This window comes from Pituophis catenifer, unplaced genomic scaffold (assembly GCF_029215685.1).
Source record: "Pituophis catenifer annectens isolate HBS135680 unplaced genomic scaffold, rPitCat1.0.hap2 SCAF_1, whole genome shotgun sequence".
Lineage (NCBI taxonomy): Eukaryota > Metazoa > Chordata > Lepidosauria > Squamata > Colubridae > Pituophis > Pituophis catenifer.
In genome coordinates, this window is record NW_027256881.1 from 70,740,513 (window position 1) to 70,766,644 (window position 26,132).

General features: G+C 38.3%; 1 protein-coding gene across 1 annotated transcript in view; it reads right to left on the reverse strand.

Moving 5' to 3' along the window:
• Positions 1 to 26,132, reverse strand: part of DISC1 (DISC1 scaffold protein) — a 148,213-nt gene that overhangs the window by 42,953 nt on the left and 79,128 nt on the right. The window contains exon 9 of the mRNA XM_070950888.1: positions 5,197 to 5,257. Coding sequence (XP_070806989.1) covers positions 5,197 to 5,257 — 61 coding nt within the window. The remainder of the gene's footprint in view (positions 1 to 5,196; positions 5,258 to 26,132) is intronic.

Here is a 26,132-nt window from a genome sequence, read left to right on the forward strand (position 1 = left end):
GAAGAAAGAGAAAATGTTTTCTCCACCTCCTCTCTCTTTTCACTGAGTGAAAATAATCTTTTTCAGATTTAGGATAATCACCTAACCACATTAAATGGCTTCCCCTAAAAAAAAATGCTATTTATTTTGACTGATACAAATAAAAAGTAGTTTGGACCCTGAAAGAACAGCGATAAGGGATTTAGAATCCATCACTGTCTGGTCCGTGAGATACCGTGAAATTTTGCATCAACATGTGATAAATACAACTGCAGTCTTTCAGAAGAAATGATTGAGATATCATTATTATTATTATGATTATTACTGAACTGATATGATGTCATTTGTAAACAGTTTGAAAAAAGAGGGTGCAACAGAGCTCAACAAATAAGTAAATCACTTATTAATTAGAAGTTTATCCCTCTGCTCTAAAGGCTCAGGTCAGATAACAAAACAAGGCTGGCTGGTTACCAACAAAGCAGACAGGAGAAAATGGCAAAAGGGGAAAAAGAAATAAAACTAGATGTAATAATAGCATGTTTTATTATCCTGAGCTCACTATACATCCAGACAGGATAAAAAATAACTTTTTAAGAGTTAGCAGTTAATAACAACCCTCAGCACTGAAAATCTTGTTTTTTGCTCTCAAAACAGTATCAAAATTGATTTTCATGGGATTCTAGAAGGACAAAAACAATTACAGGGTATGATTTGTTTATGGAAATCCTAGAATCCATGGTGATAAGGATTACACAAAATCAGGGCAGTAAAACCTATCAGTGACCAAAAGTTATTACAGCTGTATGCCTGCTTTTCCCCAGAAATTAATGTTTGTGATATTTATTTCTATGGCATAATCTCCTCATACTTAAAGGCACAGTAAAGGCAGCATCTTTTACCAGTAAAGCAATGTTGTCCCTGTACTTTCAAGGAAAGTGCCCCTAAAGACTCCTTGGAATATTATAGCCACACAAAGTGTAATATTAGATAAAGCTGGACTTATATTTACTCAAATTGTCCCTTAGAATATAAAACAAAGCCACGTTCTTTATATAGTCTTGTATCAGGACTTGGGCCACTCTACGCTGGAAATTGGGATCCATCTTGGACATTTTTAAAAAATCTAAACTTTCTATTAATGGTTCTGAATATCATGTAAGCATATTCAGATAGCATCCTATTTGTACTTTTTAATCTGATTTTCATTGAAAACTTCTTACCGGGCAATATGCAATAATCATATACCAGAAATAATGTATGAACAAATATATTACATTAATATTTCAAAAAATAAGATAACAATACCATCATTTTGGGAAACTGGGCAAATACTGTAAAAAAATATTTCCCTAACAGAGATACAAAAAATAACGGTTTTCCTTTCATTCCTGGTATAGTTTTCTTTATCAAAATGGAAATCTGATCATTATCCATCAAATTATCAAGGTACCATCCCAATGAAATGTAGTAAATGCTCAGGACCCTTTGAGGACATTGAAAGCCCCATAGCAACTATTACAAACTCTTCCTTTTCTTTCTCTCACATCCAGATCTTCAATCTGACCAAAGATGAAAAAATCTACCTCTACTAAGTAACCTTAAAAGTAGTACTTTGAGTCACCTGTCAAAGACAGATGAGCATTAACAATGGAATCAGCAGAGCAACCAAAGATAGCAAAGACCCATGGAAGGCACATGAGCCAGACAAGATGACTTGGCAAAAGTGATAGACAGGAGGTCAGCCAAAACACCAAAGAGTTGGGAGCAATAAAGTGGGAGCAATAAAGTGCTAGAGCCAAGTGATAGTCACCACACCAGAGAACCCACAATAGGATGCTACAAAGTCACAGTGGGAGTTGCTTGCTAGATTAGATTCCTCTCAAACTGAGTGCCGTTCCAAAAAACTATCTGGGAAGAATACTGTTATGGCTTTTATTTGCAAGAATACCATCTCTTCAGTGTGATCATAACTGCAACATTCATTCCAGCAGACATTTGCTTCATTTTTAAGGAAAATCCATCTGTTAACAGACAACAAGGCATCTGTCCTGGTAGAGCTGGAACTGTGGAATTATCAGCTTGTGCCAAGTTTATTGTGATTTTTACAGAGATTTTAGATACCATTTGGTCCATTGATGGGTTGCTCCAGTTCTGTCCGGTTCTTCAGAACCGGTAGTAAAAGCAGAGGGAGGCTCCACCCACCTACCCGGATGTCATAATTGACAATCTGCGCATGCACAGAAGCTTCTGCACATGCGCAGAAGCGCGCGGGGGGGCTCCCGTTGCGAACCGGTAGTAAGGGTAAGTAGAACCCACCCCTGATTTGGTCTCTTTGGAATCAGAATTGAATTCTGGTAACCACAATAATAATTCCATATAGTTTTCTAGGCAACATTTTGAGGTACTAGATGAATATTACTCCCATTCTTTTTCTGACCATGATCAAATGAAACATTTAAAATGGACAATGTTATGCAATTACTTGTAGAATTTGCCAGCAAGGAATAGCCAATTAAATTCTACTTATTTTAGGTGGCAATCTTTAGTATAGGTCTATAACTATGAATGTCAATTGGCTTGATGCCATGGTTTATTGTTTTTATATTTTATCTTTCTTCTATTCAAACTGTCAAATTTTATTTATTGTTTGATTTGTTGTCTTAGTCTATAAGAATAGAATTAAATTAAATTAAATGCTACAGAATGTTGAATAAGCCTACAGCTTCCATCTTAGGTTTACTTAGCATTGTATTGACCAATACAAAGCATTAATATTCAGTTATGTTTACGTGCATGTGTGCATATATGGCAGGAGGGAGGGAAGGAGGGAGGGAGAGAGAGAGAGAGCAAAGGAATAAAAAATGGTAAACTGAAGAAAAGCATGAGATACGAAAAAAAATTAAATCTAATTTATAGCAATATTGTTTACTATACTTTTTCAAACCTTTTTATTCATATAAACCATCACTTTTTCAAATCTGCCTTCCTTCAAATTGTTATATTATTTTCCAGTTAGTTCAGCAATCTTTAATTAGTGTACATTACAAGATAGTTAGATGTCCTTTAGTTGCTTCAAAGTGACAATAAGATATTCTATATATACTGGTACAGAGAAACCAGCACAACAACCTTCCCCTTTCTAAAAACAACTATTCATATGAGGAACTTTTTAAAAATGTAAATACCTAGATAATCCTGTTATAAAGGAAACACAACACCAAGAGATAAGCCATTTAAGAGGCAACCAAAGCCTTAAGGGAAGCAACAGAGCTCTTCAAAGCTAGAAGATTAATCTCCACAGGAGTTCCAGAAATGAAATAGAAGAAACAAGCTTTATCTGAATAAGGATTAAATAATAATTTTCTTTTCTTGCTTTCTATATTTGTGGGATATAAGGACTAGAATACTTATTGATCTTCAAAGTTCTTGAGAATCTAACAGGAAATTATTTGATGACATGATACAATAAACCATGGAAAAATTCAGCTGAAAGGTGCAGAAAAAAAGACTAACTGGGGGCCGATATAGAGGATTTTCCAGTATTTCAAGTTAAATAGATTTTTTTTTTAATCCAGAGCTGCACAACTAGAAGCCCAGGACCACCCTCTAAAGTACCAAATGTCCTTGAATGTGTCAGAAGAGAAACATTATGGAATACATGACAGAGACAATATTAAGTTTGCTCATTTTTAGTTATATGTAAAAGAAATGAAATCAAATTTAAATTTAATTGTTGGTCTGCCTGTTACTTTTTGTATACAGTCACTAGCATGCAACATAGAGGCTAAATATTCAGCTCGGAAAAATTGGTTCATTGCCAAAGACTAAACAAGGCATTTCAAGCCTTAACTTATCAAACAATTCACTTCTCAGCATGAAATTTCTAGAAAGCAAGAAGATCCATATCCTCTATGGATCCAGCACTATGTATTCAGCACTATAAACTTGGCAACTTTAAGATTTGTGGGACTTCACTTCCCAGAATTCCCCAGTCAGTCAGTCAGTCAGTCAGTCAGTCAAGCCCTGTTCACCCAAGGCTACAATTTGAAGTGTTTGTCCATCTAGTTTCTTGACCAAGTCCATATATATATATTTTAAAATCAGGAAATGTTGGGAAAAAGATTTTTCTTCATCTATAAACTTTCCAAATCTGTCAAAGGAGTGGACAGTGCACTCAGGGATGGCTGCATCCTTTACAGATTTTGAAATGTACATAGGTTTGATAAAAATTATTTGTTCTAGCTCTGTGCTATTTATGCACTTTTTTTCCTATCAGACACAACGACCTTAGTCTTTAACACACTAATTTTCAGATTCTGTATCCTATATCGTGCAAGTCATCTTCACATTTACTGCAAGCCATTCAGGTTTGCAACAACAGAACATAAAATGTCGGGTTCAGGTTCCAGTCAATGTGCCTCCAACATCATCAGCCAGCCAGAGGTGGTGTTTGCTGGTTCTCCGAACTACTCAAAATTTCCGCTACCGGTTCTCCAGAACCTGTCAAAACCTGCTGAATAGCACCTCTGCTTTGGGAGAAGATTAAAGAAAACGTTATCAGTATGGGGTATATGAAGTGGGGAAGGGGCTCAGAAAAGTCAAGATGGTGGTCGCAACCATGTGTTCAAAGCCTCACAGAAAAAAGTCGTGGGGCTTTGACCATATGTATGTATAGTACAGCCACTATATTGACTTTTTTTTTACTCTCCTGAGGACACCCTTGTTACCAGCCCTAGTCAGATGCATCATTCCTGTTATTGTAAAGAAAAGTATTGTTCTAGTTTGGCACATTTTGGACAGTATGCCACAAGAGCTAGTAGACTCCAAGCAAATTCCTGCTACTCTAGGTAAACTGTGATTTCTCCATGTTCTACCAATTTGGAGGCCCATGTAGTATACCAATACATTTCTCTGGATACATAAAGGGAATTCGTAATAATGACATTTGTTGTCCCAAATACCTTATAGCAGGAATAAGCTATCATAGTAGACCTTACTCAGAACTAGGAATCTTCAAGACTGCACATTCAGTAACATAACCAACTAATTCTCCATAGACTGGATATATAAATAATAATATGTTAACATAATAATAACATAAATAAATATGTTAGATTTCTGAGAGGTTAACCTATCTATAAGAGGGGGAGTGAAGTCTAATCAAAGCAGCACTGAAAACATTTTCTAAAAATTTGAAAGATCCCAGGATGTCTTTACCTTTGCAGTTTATCTTCTAGCACTTCCATATACTTGACAGTGTTTTCTTTCAACTTTTTCTCTGTAAGACAAACATGATTTTTTTTCACTGAGAGAAGAAAGAAAAAAGTTATAACAAATTTTATAGAAATTGATAGAAGAATTTTACATATTTTGCTCCAAATGAAATTTTGTTGTGTACAGTTTTCAGATTTAAAGTTAAAGATGTGTTCTTTAATAAGAGTTGCATTTGGTGAGATGGGTAGCTATGTAAATTTGATGAATGAATAAATAAGAAATACCCAGCTGCTAAAACACTAAAGGTAAAGGTTTCCCTGTCAGTAGTATCTGACTAGGGCACAGTGCTCATCTCCGTTTCTTGGCCAAGGGAGTCAGCGTTGTCTAAAGACAATTTCCATGGTCATGTGGCCAGCATGGCTATATGCCAAATGCACATGTAATACTGTTACCTACCCACCAAAGTGGTGCCTATTAATCTACTTGCATTTGCATGCTTTCACATCACAAGGTGAGCAGGAGCTGGAGCTAGTATGGGGAGCTTACCAGTTGCACGGAGCTTGGCTCGAACCCAGGCTGTCAGCTCTTCAGCTGACAAACTCAGTATCTTTAACCACTGAGCCATTGTGTCCCCTTGCTAAACACTACAAGTGGAATAAGATTCATGAAAGAAAACACACCAGTTTCTTCAAAGATGGAGAATTGTCTCAGGTTCTTTTGAAACTATATCCAGTTTGTGGGACTCAAGAGATGCATCAACAGCACAAGTCTTTATACAACCAGGATGTATTTCTCCCTACAGTCTGAGAAGATATTGTGTGCTTGCAAACTGTCCAACATACATAACTGCACCAGAACATATAGCTCTAACTATGTCTGTTATTGTCTCACTCTATATTCCCTCCTGTTGATAGTAATTCTACTTCACTAGACTGATTATTAGAAACACAACTTGTATTACTGCTCACGTACTAGTCTAAACCCCACAGTATTACTAACAAGGTTTTCTTCCTCCAAATTCTGTTTTGACTCCTAATTTAATTTCTCTCTCCAGAGGTTTTTCTGCTTCCTTGATAGATCTGCTTCTCTACTTCTTTCTTCCTGACCCTTCCTTCTCTTAGAAAAAATATTCATTATTTTTTTCTGGCTGCTTTTTGACTGTTTTGCAGGAAGAAGCACACATACCTGTTCCACAGCAAAGCTTTTATAGGCAGCTTTGTCAGTGCTAACATTGGGGAAAGGGATCAAAAGGGAGAGTTAAAGGCCAGCAATTGTCTGTGGATCTGCTCCTCACAAGAACATACATGACAAGGTCTTTAAATATTTGTCTATAGAAGGACCTAATTATTGATTGTGATGGCCTGAAAAGAGTAAAGCGAGTAAATCCTATGTATATAATAATCTTAGAACTAATCATTCCAGAGACATCATTTACTCAGATAAGGTTTTAAGATTTCAGCATTTGTTAAATTTAAACCCCATTTACAAGCAGCTATGTAAATCAGCATACATGGAGAAATTGGTCCATAACATATATGGTCCAATAACATTGCAGAGATGCCCTCACTTTAGGAACCCAACCTGTGTGAAAAAGAAACTTTCACTACTTAAAAGATGGGAAATGAAAAAAAAAAACCTTAAAACATTGGATGGATTACCATGTCCAAGTGTGTTTCTCCACTAATTGGTCTGATGTTTCTGATAGAGGTAGACAGACTTATCAGGATAGACTTTTCTGTTCCTAGCTTCTGGTGATCAAGAGACTTGGTCCTTAGATACTCCAATTTGGTTTAAATCAGGGGTGAAATGCTCCCAGTTCGGACCGGATCACCCGATCCGGTAGCGATGGAGGCGGTTAGTTCGGAGAACCGGTAGCAAAAATCCCTGCCCCCCCCTCTCCATGCCCAGCTGAGCCACACAATCATCAGATGGGGGTTTTTTTTTACTTTTAAAAGCATTTTTTCTACAACCTCTTCAGCCAAAAAATGCTTTTAAAAGTAAAAAAAAAAAAGCCTCTGATGATTGCGTGGCTCAGCTGGGCGGGGGGGGAGCAGAGGGGCAAGGATTTTTGCTACCAGTTTTCCGCCTCCATCGCTACCGGATCAGGCGATCCGGTCCGAACCGGGAGCATTTCACCTCTGATATTACCTAATTTAACCTAAAAATGCCTATATCATGTAGGGGCTAGAGGAAATCTATCCACCTTGGTCCATGGTCTGCTAATTTAAAAGGTGGGGAAGAATCACATAATATGTTTTATATGAGGCATATCATCTTTACATCAGAGTTAAGGTATATTTAAATTGCCCCTATTTATTCTAAACATTCTTCTATCTTCCAGAGTTCAATCTGAGGACTGTAAAATTACTGAGATGTGGCTTCCTTGAATCTCACAGCAGTCTCATATAAAAGTTAAAAAAAAAAAGTAAAGTCTTCTACCTGTGTTCAGGTTTAAATAGCAAACACTGTCAATCAAACAGGTGATAAATCCTTTGATAATACAACAGCTTTATGCTCCAGCTTTCATTCCTCAAGCCCTGATCTCATCATCATACGGCCCTGGAGGATGACATAACACTCTCCTTCATTCTAATGTACAATAGCAATAATCCGGTAACTGGAGGAAAAAGGGATCTCTGCTTCATAATGACTTTGTTTCTAACTAATGTTTCAATATATTCTATTACATGAATGATAAACCCTAGTTCCAATTTCTCCTGCTGTGCCAGCTGGATTTTAATGGGATATTATCTGACATAGTAATTCTTGCTTTTCGCAGTTGTGTCCTATTCCCTATGTGCAGTTTTACAACGTCCTTGAAGCAGATAGCTTAATAAATCAGGAGTACTCAATGACAAAAAGGGACCAGGTAGGAAACCATCAATAAGCGAAAAGTAGGTCAGTTAAAAACCCTCCAGGAATAACATACACAGAGTTCCATCAAATGCTTTATCTAAACTGAAATGACAAAGAACATCATATGATTCTCTCACGTCACAGGGAATAAGTTAAAACCCTTTAAAATACCAGTCAAATTATTTCCCACCAACCATTTGAAGAAAATGCCACCAAATATATCTGGATTTTCATTATGTTTAGATTGACTCCAAGCTACTGACATGAAGTTTTAACTGAATGCAAGTCAGTGGCAATTGCTCAAGGAAAGGGAAGTATAGGAATCCAACGTTTCTAAATCAAACCACAAAAAGAATAATGTAATCGTGCTACAAGTTGGGCAAGAGAGAATTATGCAACTGCACTCTATGTACTGTATACGTCAAAAGATTTGTTTTCATTATCTCTTTGTGTTCTTGTCCCCAAGGTTGATGTGCTCAGCTCTTATTGGCCTACCCATATAAATATTATACCTACTAATGGAAGAAGATAATAATAAAAACCATCCTTTGCAGACATAAAATATGCTTCTAGCAGTGCCCTTTTTTATGCTTATCTCTTTGGAAACAAGACTGTAATGCTGAAAGCACCATCAGATTGTATAGAAGAAAGGCAGCCAGACCAATACCCATCCTCCCAGCATCTATTTGCTAATAATATTATACTGTCGTTGCAGGATATTAATTCAGAAAAATCTGCTTTAAAATGCTATGAATTATTCCTAGGGTTCTAAAATGAATGGATTCATGTGAATACACCACACGCCCCATATTATAGCAATAGCAGTAGCACTTAGACTTATATACCACTTCATAGTGCTTTACAGCCCTCTCTAAGTGGTTTACAGCAGTGGTCCCCAACCCCCGGTCCGCGGACCGGTGCCGGGCCGTGGAGTACCTGGCACCGGGCCGCGCAGCGGCCAGGGGACATGAACGCTGCAGCACAAAGGCTCCTGGGCCATGCGCAATGGGCCGTGCGCAAAAGCTCCTGGGCCGTGCCCCCACCCCTGCGCGCGCTCAGCGGGCCGCGGCGATAAAAAGGTTGGGGACCACTGGTTTACAGAGTCAGCCTATTGCCCCCAACAATCTGGGTCCTCACTTTACCGACCTCAGAAGGATGAAAGGCTGAGTCAATCTTTAGCCGGTCAGGATCGAACTGTACCTTATATGATGAGCACAAGAGCTCAGAACAGGCCAAAATTATATTTCCAAACATGCTATTGCAAGAATAATATGATGCTTGAAACAAAGCTGATAATCTTGGTCTGTATTTCCAGATTCCTACTCCTCTTCTAGGCATAACAGTCCTAAGAATTAAAGGAATTGTCCATAGTAGGTAACCAAGGCCAGAAAGAGATGCACAAAACCACAAAACTATTTAGGTAAACAAAAAATTAGAAGGTCTGCAAATACTTACATATTTAAAGATGAGCAGAAGTCAATTACCCAAGCAATCATCAAGAAAAAATAGAGTCATACTTACAGTAGTATTTTCTGATATTATACTTTAAATTATTATTTCAGTGACAGGAGGATAAATAACTTACTAAAAACATAGAAGAAAACTGGTGAAACATCAGAAGAGCCTTGCTGGCGCAGTTTGTTTTTTTTTTTTTTTTAATTTGATTTATATGCCGCCCTTCTCCGGAGACTCAGGGCGGCTTACAATGCGTTAAGCAATAGCCTTCATACTTTTGTATATTTATACAAAGTCAGCTTATTGCCCCCACAAACTGGGTCCTCAATTTACCTACCTTAGAAAGGATGGAAGGCTGAGTCAACCTTGAGCCTTGGAGAGATTCGAACCAGCAGTAATTGCAGGCAGTTGTGTTAATGACAGGGTGCTCTAGACCACTGTGCTATCAAGGCTCCCAGTGGACTAAGTGCTGTTAAAGTAGTACTTAGCTGCCAGCTGTCTGCAATTACTGCAAGTTCAAATCTCACCAGGCTCAAGGTTGACTCATCCTTCCATCCTTTCGAGGTAGGTGCCGTCAGCCAAACAGTGTCGACTGGCGGCCCCTAGGGGGAGAGCCTTCTCTGTGGGGGCACCTACCATCTGGAATGAGCTCCCCCCGGAGATACGGAGGATCCCGGATCTGCGCTCCTTCCGCCGTGCTGTGAAGACCTTTTTATTCCATCAGGCGGGCTTGGCCTAATTTCTTCCCTTTTTAAATATGTAAATTTTAATCTGTTTTTAAATTATTGGGGTGTTTTAATCTGTCTGGGCCAAAATGATTTAATTTGATTTTATCTGGTTTTTAAATTTTTTGTATTTATGTATTTTATTGTTGGCTGTTCACCTCCCTGAGTCCTTCGGGAGTAGGGCGGTATACAAATCAAATAAACCTAAACCTAAACCTAAACCTAGGTAAAATGAGGACCCGGATTGTGGGGGCAATAAGCTGACTTTGTATAAAAAAGAACACCGCTGGGGGGGGGGGGCGAAAGCCCTACTAAGCAGTATATACAAAAGTATGAAGGCTATTACTTAACGCATTGTAAGCCACCCTGAGTCTCCGGAAAAGGGCAGCATATAAATCGAACTAATAAATAAATAAATAAATAAATAAATAAATAAATAAATAAATAAATAAATAAATAAATAAATAAACAAACAAACAAACAAACAAACAAACATTAGTTCTGGAAATTAAATAAAAGTATCCATGTAGTTTTGAACTATGCCCACATAATACACTTGAATCAGAAGGTTTAGTATGCTATAATTGCAATAAGCCCAAAAACATTATGTGGTGTTCACAAGTATACGGTCTCTTAAAGTTTTTGTTCTAGCTTTAGGCTTCATTCAAGTTTGTTAATAAAAACAATCTGTTGTCCACAAAAAAGATTTAAGGTGACTTTCAATAATGAAGGCCAATGCAACTGAAATTATGGTTATATGAAACAGATGAGGAGTGGTACAAGCTTCTTAAGGAGCATAAAAGAGAAATGTTAACATAAAAGAGAAATTTTAACATCGCAGGTCAGGAGCCAAACGTGAGCTACAGTAAGAGTGCTCCTTTTTCTTTATGCAGACCACTAGATCGTCATCAAAAGTTTTTAAGAACTACCACACAGGCCTCAAGGCATGTTTCCTTCCCTGAATGGCATGTGCCAAATCACAAAAATTAAACAAATGACTCAAACCTGACAAGATGATAAACTATTATGAACTTGTGATTATATCCTTTCTTCTACTTTTAAAAAATTATGTTGAGATCTACACAAAAGATCATCGGCTTTAATGGTCTTTGGACCACAGGTTGAAAACTAGTGAGCTACAGAATCTTAGAAAAGCAGGTGACAATTCCCAATGGATGAGGAAATTCTAGATTGAACCAGATCCCTCTTCAGGCATTCAGCTGAATGAACGGAAAGCTTTAAACTGGATGGAGAACTGATTGTGCATGTTGTTTGTGCCCCTTCCCTCCCCAATCTCCATGCCTTCCGTTATATTGAAGTCTAATTGGAAAGCTGCACTTGTACAGTATATGCAAAAGCATGACAACAGGTATTGTGTATTCTGGAATCATTCTTTCTTAGTATCCTGGATCACTCAGCTCAGGGGTGGGTTCTACTGACCTTTACTACCGGTTCGCAATTGGGCCGCATGCACGCACGCTATTCTGCACATGCGCAGAACCGTTTTGATGATGGGTGGGTGGGCGGAGCCTCCCTCCGGTTTTACTACCGGTTCTATAGAACTGGTCCGAACCAGGGGCAACCCACCACAGCTTCAAAACAATATCAGTACCACCAGAGGTGGATTTCACATAATTTTACCACCGGTTTGCCACACACCGAAAATGTGCATGCGCACCTTCCTCGCATGCACCTGGCCTTCCGCGCATGTGCTTTGCCCATGCACGCAACTTGCACGCATGTGCGCGGCTTAGAAAATGTGACTAAATAAGACTGCATAGTGCCTCAGGTCACCACTACCGGTTCGCTGAGACGGTTTGCCCAGAACCGGCTGAATACCACCACCGAGTAGTATTATTCAGAATTCACTCTTCTTCAGAATTCCAGTTCAGTAAGTAGAGCTTGAGAGGTAAAGCTGCATGTGCAATTTTTAGCTACTAAGATAAACCCAAAAAGGGGTCAACATTAATTTCAGTTCCTTGTTGAGAACACACTCCTTCTCTTCAGTTCCTCAGAATCCCAAACATGACATACCATGAGCTGTGACTTATGGATAACTCATGGATGCTGCAGAGGACGGTGGGAGGGAGGGGGGACAACCCAACCATAAGACTAAGTACAATATTATCAAACAGAGAAGAGGTTATCTTTTTTTTTCCTGATCCAATTTGCCTTCATTCATGAGATTTTTTTTTTCTTTCTCTAATCAAAAATTGGGTAACATTATTAATATTAGCAAGATGATGGAATACGAACTCTAAGATCCCATTCAAGACCGTTAATCCACTGATCTATTTTTACATGGTTTACATGAAAGATGCAATTTCAATGAAACAAGGTAATTAGGTCTTGGATGAGAAGAATGTGGTTTGTTCCAGTGCAGCTGCTCCCGGTGATGAAAAAAAAAATATATCTCACTCTTCACATAATCCATTTGCCTTTATGGCAGCTACAGCTGAAGTATACATTTGCACACAAAGTTTTGCTCATGCTACATCACAACCAAACAACCCCACCCCTTTGCCTGTTAGTATTCTGCTTCCTCTAAATCCAGTGGTGAAATCCAAATTTTTTTACTACCGGTTCTGTGGGCATGGCTTGGTGGACGTGGCTTGGTGGACGTGGCAAGGGAAGGATACTGCAAAATCTCCATTCCCATCCCACTCTGGGGTCAGCCAGAGGTGGTATTTGCCGGTTCTCTGAATTTCTGCTGCCGGTTCTCCAAACTACTCAAAATTTCTGCTACCAGTTCTCCAGAACCTGTCATAGCCTGCTGGATTTCACCCCTGTCTAAATCTAAGGTGGACCAATACAAAAGTGAGCCACTCCTGCAATAACCAATGGATGCCTTAGACCAGGGGTGTCAAACTCGATTTCATTGAGGGCCACATCAGGATTGTATTTGAACTCAGGGGCTGGGGTGGGCATGGTCAGCTTGTCATCACTCATGTCGGGGGCACCTGTGGCCCAAGCTCTGCCAAAGAAAACGGGCTCCAGAGCTCCATTTTTGGCTGGGACAGCCTCCCGCAACCCTCTGCCAGCAAAAACGGAGTTCGGGAGGACCGTGTTTTCGCTGGCAGAGGCACCATAAGCCAGTCCTTCGCTATTTCCAGGGTGGTCCTGTGGGCCAGATCTAAGAACTCCGCAGGCTGGATCCAGCCACCAGACCTTGAGTTTGACACCCCCTGCCTTAGGCTCTTTTTCATATTATACTTATACAACTATGTTGCTCATACTTACTGCTATGCCAAATGCCATTTTGGGTTAAATCCCAGATTATCCTATTATGCTTCAATGGCTGTATAACAGCTTACTTGTAAAATACAAGCAACAGCTAGAGGCATTCAATCCAGAAATTAAGTCAATTAACTCAAATGAAAAAAAGTCAACTGGTAGAGTTCAGTGCCAAATTTTCATTCACCGCCCCCCACTCCCTCACCTTCTTAACACATGAATTGCTGTCATTGAGCTGGCAACATTCTTTTATGCATTTGGGGAAATTCCAGGCACTCGAAGGCTCCGTTTCATCCAAGAGAACAACATGCCGTTTTGTGCTACTGGTGCTACCCATCCAGAAGATCTTAATTCGTTAGTGAATTATGTCAGGAATGCTGACACCAATCAGAAATGCATAAAGGCAGCTGATTTTTCTGAGTTTTCAAGCCCTGGCCATTTAAGTATGCATAAAAGAACAGGGGTACAATCAGGGGTGAAATCCAGCAGGTTCTGACATGTTCTGGAGAACCGGTAGCTGAAATTTTGAGTAGTTTGGAGAACTGGCAAATACCACCTCTGGCTGGCCCCAGAGTGGGGTGGGAATGGAGATTTTGCAGTATCCTTCCCCTGGAGTGGGGTGGAAATGGAGATTTTGCAGCATCCTTCCCCTGCCATGCCCACCAAGCCACGCCCACAGAACCGGTAATAAAAAAAAATGGATTTCACCACTGGGTACAATCATAGCATATAAGAAACTGATAAAAGCAGAGCTGTTGTCTCAACCAATGAAAAGCCATGGCAAATACATGGCAAATATTGAGCTATCCAGGAGCCTGGATAGCACAAAAGACTAAAAGCCTGTTATTAACATTCAGCTGTCTGCAATTATTGCATGTTCGAATCTCCCCAGGCTCAAGGTTGACTCAGCCTTCCATCCTTTCTAAGGTAGGTAAATTGAGACCCAGTTTGTGGGGGCAATAAGCTGACTTTGTATAAAATATACAAAAGTATGAAGGCTATTGCTTAACCCATTGTAAGCTGCCCTGAGTCTCCGGAGAAGGGCGACATATAAATCTAATTAAAAAAAGACAAAAGACAAAAGACAGGAATAACAACACTTAGTTTTGTGGTTATTTTTAAAAAGCAATAAGCTGCGGAATGTCTAAAGCGGTAGACTGAGAATATGAAAGCAAAGAAGTACAATTTTTTTTTTGTACAAATCCATAAGGAAAAAAACCCCCACAAAAATACAGCTATGATTGGAAGCCAGGAAGAAAATGTTTGTGAAATTAAAAGCACGTTGAAATTAAGGGGAACAATTGAAGAAAAGGCAAAGAAGCCCTCTTATCTATGCAACAGCCCTTCTAGCTTCCATATTTAAACAGCTATAGGGAACTATGGGGTAGCTAAGGGTGGTAAGAATTCAAGATGATGCCGGTTGTATATACTGCCATTGCCATCCACTGCTGTTCTCATCATCCCAGTTTGCATGATCCAGAAGACACCATGTTAAGTAAAGCTGAGTTATTCCTTTGACTACTGCAAGGGTGTGAATCAGGGGTGAAATCCAGCAGGTTCTGACAGGTTCTGGAGAACCGGTAGTGGAAATTTTGAGTACTTCGGAGAACCGGCAAATGCCACCTCTGGCTGGCCCCAGAGTGGGGTAGGAATGGAGATTTTGCAATATCTTTCCCCCAGGAGTGGGGAGAGAATGGAGATTTTGCAGTATCCTTCCCCTGTCACGCCCAAGGCACGCCCACCAAGCCACACCACACCCACCAAGCCACGCCCACAGAACTGATAGTAAAAAAATTTGGATTTCCCCACTGGTGTGAATGACCTCAGTTAAGAGACAATTGCTTTTACCTTAAATATTTTTATCTTGCCTACTGTCCTAGAACTGCTAAACATCTTACAATTAAATTCCAAGATCAGCACAACACAATGGGCTTGTTTCCATCCCACACAATCAATTTACTCATTTTGTGAGGCAAAAGTCCATAATCCACAGCAGGTCAGCCACCTCCATTGCCACCTCTTCATGCTCCCAATTGCCACAAGGGAGTCTAGGGGGCTGTTACTCCCTTCTCCACTTCTTGCTTGATTCAATTTTACCCCCCTCTGCAAAGAGAGGCAGAGCATCTAGAAATGATCTATTCCTATGTGGCTCTCTAGGACTTTGTTTCAAACACAGATGGAAATGAAAGTTAAACCTGACTTAAGAAAGTCACAAAATATGGTGGGGATTAGTCTAAATTAACACTGGTCAGTGCTGGGCTAAAACTATTCTCCTAAGAATTAACTGGTTGGATCTATTGGGTCAACTTCGGAAATCACACACACATTCACACACACATTGACAGACACACACACATACACACCCATGACCCAGTTTAGTAAGTGGCATCCACAAGATTCTACTTAACTGAAAGGGTAACTTAAAGGGGGCAATAATTACAAGGTAGAGTTAAATAAAACCTATTGAAACAGTTGGGATAGGAATTCAAATTTACGATTAAATTTCTGCAAGAATTTCTGCAAACAGTCCAACAAATGTAAGAACCCTTTTGGTTTCTACTTACACTGAAATAAAGCTAGTTTCTAAAGTCACTGGCCATGAAAAAATCAGTCTCTATTACTAATAAAAATTGAGATTGAGAGCAAATGCAAGCTGACAGACAAATGTAGTTGAATTAAGTTTTAATATTTTTGAAGTGGCATTTTTCAAAGTAGTTTTAGGCTATTTTTCCATGGGAGAACTTCATTGGCTGGATCACCATTTTACACTCAACATAGGTAAAACATTTTGTAGGAACTAGACTAGTGCATTATGAAAACAAGCAAGTCTTGCAACCGTGTGGGACAAATGCTAAGAAAAACAACCCTCAAGAGGAATTTTAGCTGCAGAAAAGCATAAACAGTATGTGAAAGGTATTTTATTTCCACATCCTTAAAATGTCAGTTTTAACATAACACAATCAATAAATCATGACAGTTCCATGGGAAATGAATAGGCATGCACAATCACACAGCATCTCAGTGGTCAGAGAGTATGACAGGTTAAACAGAATCTAAGGGCTTCTGATAGGCTGTTCTTGTGCAAAAAGAAGTTACTTCTTCTAAGGATATATTCACATGTCCTGCTTAGTCCATCACCTGAACAGGCAATCCATCTCTTCGGGAGTACAGAAACAGACAGAAACAGACAATATGCTGCTCCTTCTATTCCTAGGTAACTGAAAAGCAATTTCCACCCATATTTTTCAGATATGATTCAAACATACTATTTTTCTGCCCAAACCTCCTTAAGCCCTTTGGATTGGATCATTTCAAGCATTCCATTCTGATTTAGTTAAAAGTCACAGCTATGATTGGCTGAATAATGTCTGTGTTTCAGAATAATAATATTCCACAAGTTTCCATGGCTACTCTTTAAAGATACTACCATATAGCTGTAATGGGAAGTAAGTGTAACCATGAGGAAAAGGAGGAAGTGCAACCAAGGCAATGGTCAAAAATCTGAGTCCAAAGTAGAAATGTCAATTGAGAAAGTGTTTCAGATATGACTCTCTCTAAGTATCTTCAGGCTAGGGGTTTGGTCATAATGAAAAATGTTGGATGACTATTACGAGGTTAAAAAAAATCCTCATTATTTTGTGATTGTGTGGATCACTGCAACTGCCCAAATTTTTGAAGGCTGATGTTTTTGCTTTGTACTGTTTATACTTTCACTTATTTTACTTTGAATTGATATAACGATCAAGTCAACTATCAAGAGTTCAGGTCTGAACCCCTAACATATTGTCTTGGAATATAATTCCACTATTTTTAATGAACTTCTTTTTTGATTAGGTCTATCTAAAAATTAGATATAGGTCTTAAATTTTCATAATGGAAGGTAGAGAATTGACATTTAATAAATACATTGCAATCGCCAATTCTTATTTGCATATGTTCCAATATTCTGTGGCAAAGGAAGTAAAGTGTAAAGTCTTTTTTTTTTAATATGTCCTTAGGGTTGGATTCTACTTCTGGTAACTTCATGGGCACATCCATGTAGCTTTCTTAACAATAATATGTAAGAGGTTTCCATTGTTTTCTTCCAGAACTGTTTTTTTTTTCCCCTTTACTCATTCTTGCTTATTCTGGTACTCTCTAATGGTGTCTCAATCAGACACTGATCGTACTTAGCATTTCTTTTTTAATAATTCCAATGAAACTATAAAATGTTTAATTGAGGAAATAAAGCTAGAAAATATTTTGAAAGTCATTTTGGAACTGCAAACTTACATGTCTACATTGAAATCACATTGAATTAAATCACTCATTAAAGTAAATTCCAAAATTATTTAAACTTTTTTTTTTTTAGTTTTACATACCATGGAGAGACTTGCTTCCTAGCATCTTGCTAGAATAATTAAAACATAATTAGTTTACAACTAAACCTTTAAACTGTCAGAAGCATACTTTGAGCCCTAAGCCTTGGCACCAGTGAATGACATCTGCTCATAAACCAGGGGACAATTACAAAAATCAACATATTTCTCTGCAGGTCATTCAATACTAGTGCAAGGCCAGGATCCAAATTAGTTTTCTGACATAGCAGTCTTACTTGGCCTCTTGGCAAAACTCTTCTGAAATTTGGAAACATTTCAGGAATGAATGTGCTTGATATCTGTCACTAAAGCCAACTGTTCAAAGAAAAACAAAACCCAAAATTCCAATAAGGGCATCTCAATTCAAGGATTCTATACCAGTTTGAAAGCAGTTTTACCTCTTGTAAATAATATCATAATATCAGCAGTGTTGGATAACTGAGATTATTTCTTATTCAACCACAGTATATTTGAAATTGTTGGGAAGGTAGAATTTGTTGGATTTCTTCTTGCCATACACTGATTTCTTTTTGAGACATGGTGGTAACATATTCTTATTGGAGAAAACACCCTTATTCCTCCTGCAGTCTCTGAGCTTCAAGTCCTGAAGGGAAATGATGGCCTGGTAGCTCACCCTTAGTAACCTAGACATTGACAAAGTCGTTGCTAATTTTCCTCTTCTCTGAAGCAACGGGATTTTTCCCTTCTTTCTTTCCCTGTGGTGATAAGGGAATTGTTGCTGCTTCAAGATCTTTAGCCATTCGGGACATAGAGATGCTTTCTGCTTATTGTTCTCGGCATTTCAAGTCAGCAAAAGTCAAGACAATGACAGATTACCTTCAAGGGCTTCTGGGGGATCAGAGAATCGAAACAATGACCATGTAAGAATGAGCCCAAGCAGTTTCATATATTCCAGCTAAATACCTGGAACACTCCAATAACTGAGATGGGAATTATTGGAAAATGAATTTCTATCTGAGATATATGTCCCTTCAATTGGAATAGAAAACTTATAGATAATATATATATAATACATTACACTATGTAATGTAAACATATATTCCTATGTTTAAGGTGACACAAGACTGTTGTTGTTCCTTCTTTTTTAATTACAATCAATTTTTCATCTTGTGCCCTATATTTTTTGCTTAAGACTATGACTGTCTTTTTTACTAATCAATAAGAAACCCTTTTTTATCTGAAATAAGGTTGCAAATGTGGTAATAAATAAATATATCTGCCATGCCTCCCTCAGACCAGATCAGTGGTGGGTTGCCCCCGGTTCGCAATGGTTCTATAGAACCGGTAGTATAACTGGCGGGAGGCCCGCCCACCGACCCCGATGTCATCAAAACGCTTCTGCACATGCGCAGAAGAGCGTGCGTACACATGAGCGAAGCAAGCACATGCATGCAGCCTTGCTGCAAACCGGTAGTAAAGGTAAGTAGAACCCACCCCTGGACCAGATACCAGGGAAAGAGAGAAATTTTGGTCTGGTACCCAGCCAGCAACCCTGAGGTATACACACAATGCTAATTCACAATTTTTAAATATGTGTGGTGGGCGGGGGAGGATGTTAACAAATCACAGTAACCATGCTTAGCAATAATGGATAATAATTGGTTCAGACAATACAGTATAATAATATTGGCTTGAAAGCAAACCAATGCTAGAATTGTTTCCTATTTGTTTCTAGGGTTTTTTTTCTTCCTTCAGATCATATACTGCCTTTCATTCAAGAATGCAAGACGACATACATAGCATTTAAAAGAAAAAAAGGTAAAGATTTTCCCTGACCAGTCATGTCCAACTTTAGGGACTGGCGCTTATGTCTGTTTCCTAGCAGACAGAACCAGTGTTGTCTGAAGACGCTTCCGTGATCATGTGGCCAGAATGACTATATGCCAAGGCACATGGAACCTATTTATCTACTCGCATTTTCATGCTTTCAAATTCCTATGTTGACAGGAACTGGGGCAAGGACTTCCCATCATGTTGGTGTTTTGGTCTCAAACTGACAGCCTTCCAGTCGAGAAGCCCAGCATCTTAACCATTTCCGACAATAATCCTGGAAGGTTGATTGGGCTGAAAACAAGTAAGTGTCCAAAGCACCTCAGTGAGGTTCTGTGGCTAAATGTAGATTAGAAATTGGGTCCCCTTGCTCGTCTACCATCTTAACAATCATTTCAGACTGGCTTTCAAAATGTTTTCACACACACACACACACACACACACACACACACACACACACACATTATATAGTGCATTAAGTTTTTAGGTTTTACAATTTCTGCTTATTCACCAGCATATGAAATCCATGGGGTTGCTATGGGTCAGATACGACTTCACAACTAACAACAACAATCCAGTACTAGTTTCATTTCTTGCTTTGCACTCAGGAAATAAATCTCAATTTCCTGATTCATAGGCAACACGAAACTTTTGTTTCTATAACTCAGAACAAAGGATAAAACAGGTTAGGGCAAGAGAAGAGTCTATCAGACATACAGTCACAGCTGAGCTAATGAACCAAGAATCTATCAGTTCCTATTTTTTGACTGACAGCCAGGGTTTTAGTTTCAAGGGACTATGAATGAAGATGTTAAGAAATGCCTGCTAAATTCACAGGTTTCAATTTAACTGGATGATTTTTAAAATTCTGGCACTTGATTGAGATGGTTCTACAGGAAAAATATCCAATGTTTACTATTTTTTTTTTATTTTCAAGTTTTATATACAAAGATAAACAGTGATTTCTTATTCAAATGCACGCTTTTTCAAATCAGCATGTAAATTATACCTGTTAAATTCATAGTTTAGTATGCTGAAATGCTCTAATACTGCTAAATCCCCAATGAGTCGTTCAGAAATTTAACTTATATTTAAGGGGCTATTACAAAAGAACAATTTAAAAGCATTTTCACAGTAATATTATGCATTCAGATTTTATGCAGAGAAGGAACAGTTATGGAGAAATTACTTTCTTACTATCATTTTTTTCCACCACTTAAATTGGCAGCTATATTCTTGACATACTTATATTCATGGATTCTCTGTCCCAGAGGATTGCATATATATTAAACACAAGTTAAGCCTACTAGGATTTAATCTATGTTCATTTGATGTTCATTATGGGGTTTACCGGAGTATTTTGCTTAATTATTTTTCTCCCACCCCCCCTCATCTGCAATATTGAATGGTGGTAATAATGAACTCATATAATTGTACAAACCCCAATAGTAACTATTCATCGTTTGCTAATGTAACATTATATTTGCATTAAAATATTCGGTTCAAAACACGGTCTGTAAATGAGTTCAGTGAGTTACAACCACAAATCTTAAAGTAGAACATCAGGTCAATTAGCAGCTAAGCCAAAAGAGTTACGGGAGAATAAAAAAGACGTTTTGCAATTAAAATCCAAATTAATGTTCTCAGACTCAAGTAGATGTGCAGACAGGTGATCCCTACATGTTAACATGTAATACAATCTCATAAAGGGGTAGATATGGAAAAGTAACATCTGTTTTTTAAAAAAAGACTAAGAGCATGGCAAGTTGGTCCCAACATGGGTAAGAACTACAGACCATTTCATGAAGGCAGGAACGTGGTCTTCTCTATCATTGCCATCAAAAATAGTGGGTTTTTTCCTTCCATAATACATTTTTATTAGGTTATAAAGTAATATAAAATGCAAAATACAAAAGTAAATAAAAGAGCAATAAGAGGGGAAGGAGAAGAGGAGAGAGAAGTGAGGAAAGGTAGGGAAAAGAAAAGAAAAAGAAACATTGACTTCCGACTCTCTCTGTTGCAGTAGAATATAACAGGGGTCTCCAACCTTGGCAACTTTAAGTTGCCAAGGTTGGAGACCCCTGGAATAGGGCATTAACATTGAATCACAGCTTTTTGTTTTTCCATAATAATATAAACAAGTCATTTCTAATAAGATCTATCAATTTAATCTATAAAACCCCAAGTCCAAGTCACATTCTTTTCCACATCAAGCACGAAATTCAGAAGCGATTTCCATGTGAAAAAAAAAATCAGAGTAGTCAGTTTTGCCATTTCAAAACATAGTGGGTTTTTTGTTTTACTTAGCTGGCATAAAAGGAGCTGATTGGTCTTCCTTTCACAGTTGGCCAAAATTTTTACTCTGACTACCAGGGACTGAGGCAGAGCAGCCCTGCCCCTTGGGTTCCTAGTTCCTAATCCTATCTATCTATCTATCTATCTATATCTATCTATCTATCTATCTATCTATTTATCTATCTATCTATTTATTTATTATCCATATATTTTCATATACACTCATGGGTGAACAACGGAAGGACAGATTTTTAGTTTGGTTTTGCTTTGCTATCAGTGCACTAATGGAACTATGAAATGATGGAGCTGTTCTATTTTTGTTTTGTTTTGTTTTGTTTTGTTTTGTTTTGTTTTGTTTTGTTTTGTTTTGTTTTGTTTTGTTTTGTTTTGTTTTGTTTTGTTTTTAAAAGTTTGCTGCTGGAACAACAGAGCGGTTGTGACTGTGTTTTAGCAGTGTGTAGGAGTCATTATGTGGATGGGAACAATACAAAAGATTTAACTATGGGAACCGTATATTTTCATAGAACCACACTGAAAAGAAAAGTATTTTTCAGGAATCCAGTATGGGTGAGACAACTGGAAAAGAAGAAAACTCCACCAACCAGGGACCTCAAAAAGCTTGGTCAGACAATAAATCAGGCCACCACCGTATCCAAAGTTTAGAAGGGAGCTGAGATCCAGAAAGGGGTTTCTTAAAATGGTTCAGTTCCAGACAGTCAAAGATCTTAAGACTGCCATGCATGAAAGCTCTCAGTTTCAAATCTAACATTCACCAAGCATCACACTCTCACATAGCTTTCTCATATCAATCTCTTGTAAGATTGTCTGGACCTTCTTCTGAACAGTCCACATTAAGCAGTTCAAAATACTGCACCAGGTTTTGAGATAATAGGAAAGGAAGAATGAAAGTGCAAATTTGTGATATTTCAATAAAATATAAATATCAACAATCAAATAAAGCATACGGAACGTGGCAGGGGAAGGTTACTGCAAAATCCCCATTTCCTCCCAATCAGCTGAGACTCAGAAAGCAGAGAATAGGTGGGGGTCGAGCCAGTCAGAGGTGGTATTTACTGGTTCTCCGAACTACTCAAAATTTCTGCTACCGGTTCTCCAGAACTGGTCAGAACCTGCTGAAACCCATCTCTGGATCACACACTCTGAGTGCTAAGCTGTAGTCTTATGTTATATGAAAACTGCATTGATTCTGAATTATAGTTGCTCCTAGAGTTCTTTGTCTACTTGATGTGTTCATTTTAATTCCATCTGGGGAGCAAGTTTGAAAAGCTGAGTGAGCATGCAGAAATGTTGTTCACCTTTTCTGGGTGTGGCTGCATCCCTGTGGTAACTCGGGGGGGGGGAAGATACATGTACACCATGTTCCATGTGCACACAACTTTACAAAGAGCATCCTGCAGAAAACCAAGAAACATCACATTTATTTATCCCCAATTTGTTATTTTATTATGAAGTGGACTTGTTTAAGCAACAAAAGACAAATATAACACAATGTTTTATGTGGGAGATGAAATTAAATAATTTAAATTGGCAGGTAGGGAATGATGGGAGTTGTAGTCTAATGAGCATGGAGAATATCAGGGAAGGGAAAATCAAATAACCCATTTTTTAATTCACTAGTTCAGGCACCATTTCTGTTGAAAGAAAGATATTTCGAAGGCGTGGGTAGAGTGATTTAATTCAACAGTTTATATTGTCACATTTCTGGGAGGTTTGAATCTCTTGGGAGGGTTTAAACCCTCATAATGGAAATAATTAAACTATCTCTTTCTTTTATTCTTCTAGCTGAGTGAAGATAATATCCAAAGTACATCTAAAAGCAATGAGGTTATTTCAAACAACAAATTAGTGCTGACGACCAAAGATGAAATATGTTGAAAGCAGAATGCTGAGAGCAGCCCAAATGTAGAGATTACACAATAAACCTCCACAAAGAAGAAAAAGGAGGAAGAAAACAGAACTCATTCAAGAAGGGAAGGGGGAGGGGGGAGACTTCCCAGATCATGCAAATTTGCTGAAGTCAGTGAAAAGCTCTTAAGAATAATTAGGAACAGATGATACAGACAGCATGCTATTCAGTATGCAAACGTAATGAGTGTAACATTATAGACGTTTTATTTAGCAAAATTTTCCAAAACAAAATAATACAATGAAAAAATTCAAGTATATTAAGTACAGGTAATTCATATACCAAATTAAGGGGCGGGGGTGAAATATAAGAATATTTTGCTGGTGCATAAACTGAGTTCTCTTTGTAATATAATAGCTCACTGCTCATCTTTCTCCAAATCTTCTATACTTTTGCATTAAAAGTCCACACGATGGACGTATTTATTTAGATGTATGCTGAATTGTGTTCAACCAGTTTTTCCCACAGAAAGCCAAGTCAGGATTTCCAAATCAGTGTTTTGGTCCTCAAACTTGTACTGTAAATTTGCTTTGTAAGAAGTGCACACTAGTCCGATTATATTGATTGAAGAAACATCTATGCCACCCTTCCAGGTAAATCTATTCCAATTTAACTTTAAAACTACCTATAGTCCAGCAGGATTTCTGAGTTTACTTTATCATTACAGTAGCTAAGTTTCTTGGTAAGCCAAACAAGCCACTACAGATAGTCTTTGACTTACAACCACAATTGAGCCCAACATTTCTGTTAAGTGAGACATTTGTAAAATGAGTTTTGCCCCATTTTATGACTTTTCCTGCCTTACTTGTTAAGTGAATCACTGCAGTTGATAAATTAGTAACCCGGCTGTTAAGTGAATCTGGTTTGCCCATTGACTTTGCTTGTGAGGAGGTCACTATAGGTGATCACATGACCTTGGGACACAGCAACAGTCATAAATGTGAAACGGTTGCCAATCATCTGAATTTTGATCATGTGATCATGGGGACGCTGCAAAGGTTGTAACTGTGAAAAACAGTCATAAGTCACTTTTTTCAATGCTGTTGTAACTTTGAATGGTCATTAAATTGAGGACCCAGTTGTGGGGGCAATAAGCTGACTTTGTATAAATATACAAAAGGATGAAAGCTATTGCTTAGCGCATTGTAAGCCACCCTGAGTCTCCAGAGAAGGGCGGCATATAAATCAAATAAAAAAAAAATGAACTGCTGTAAGTTGAGGACTACCTGAATCTATGGGGAGAGAAGAAACTGTTCCTTCCTTCCCCTGAGTCCTCGTATTTGTTGAACTCAATTTTTAAAATTTAACTAAATTTAATGTTTAAAAATCCCCTCTCCCTCACCACCATCACCAGCACACAAAGAGGTAGTTTAGAAAATCAACTGATGGTAGAATAGGAAGGAGGGAATATATGGAAGGAACCCAAGGGGAGCAAAAAAGGACAATAATCAGCCATGTCCCCACATACCAGTTTCATTTTAGAGACCATCGACCTTTATACTTCTCCATAAGCAAGTAAGCTGGCAACCCAATGGTGGGTTGCTACCGGTTCGCCCCTGATCGGGTGAACTGGCAGCAGCGGTGGTGGAAGGCTCCGCCCATCCATCTGGACGCTTTTGCGCATGCGCAGAAGCGACACACGTGCACACAAGCACATGCACACCCACGAGCGAACCGGTAGTGACAGGATTTGAAACCACTACTGTGGCAACCTGAAGACAAAGCAGGAACTCATTTAAACAGGTTGAATTTAGTTATCTCTCAAAATCAGAGAGATGCAAAGCAAGTCCTGAATTGACCTCTGAGGTCAACTCTTTCCTGGTTGAGTTATTTTTCTTTCAACACAGAGGAAGTTAAGTTTTTGTGTGTGTGTGTTTGGGGTTTTTTTTGTTTCAGTTCTAAAGAATGATTAGCTCAAACTGTAGGTAAAATACAAATTATTAAAGCAGTGAATATTCTGAACTGCTACTCATTCACTCATTTTTCCTACCTAACTGACAAACAATTGTGTGAATCAACAGCACTCAAATGCTTGTAAATGCATAACTCTATAGAGAAAGGTGATCATAGACTGTGGCCAAATATATATATATTCTAATTTATCTATTCTATTCTGTAATTCTATGTGTTCTTATGCTGTCTTTGCTTTTTTTTTTTCTTTTTTCTTTTTTTTTTTTTTGCTTTTTGTTTCCATTGCTTTTCCATCCATGTAAAATGGCCCACAAGTATAATAAAATAATTTTGCAGCTATTGCAGCTGACATAAGGACTAATGTATATATCTTGGCATGTCATTTCT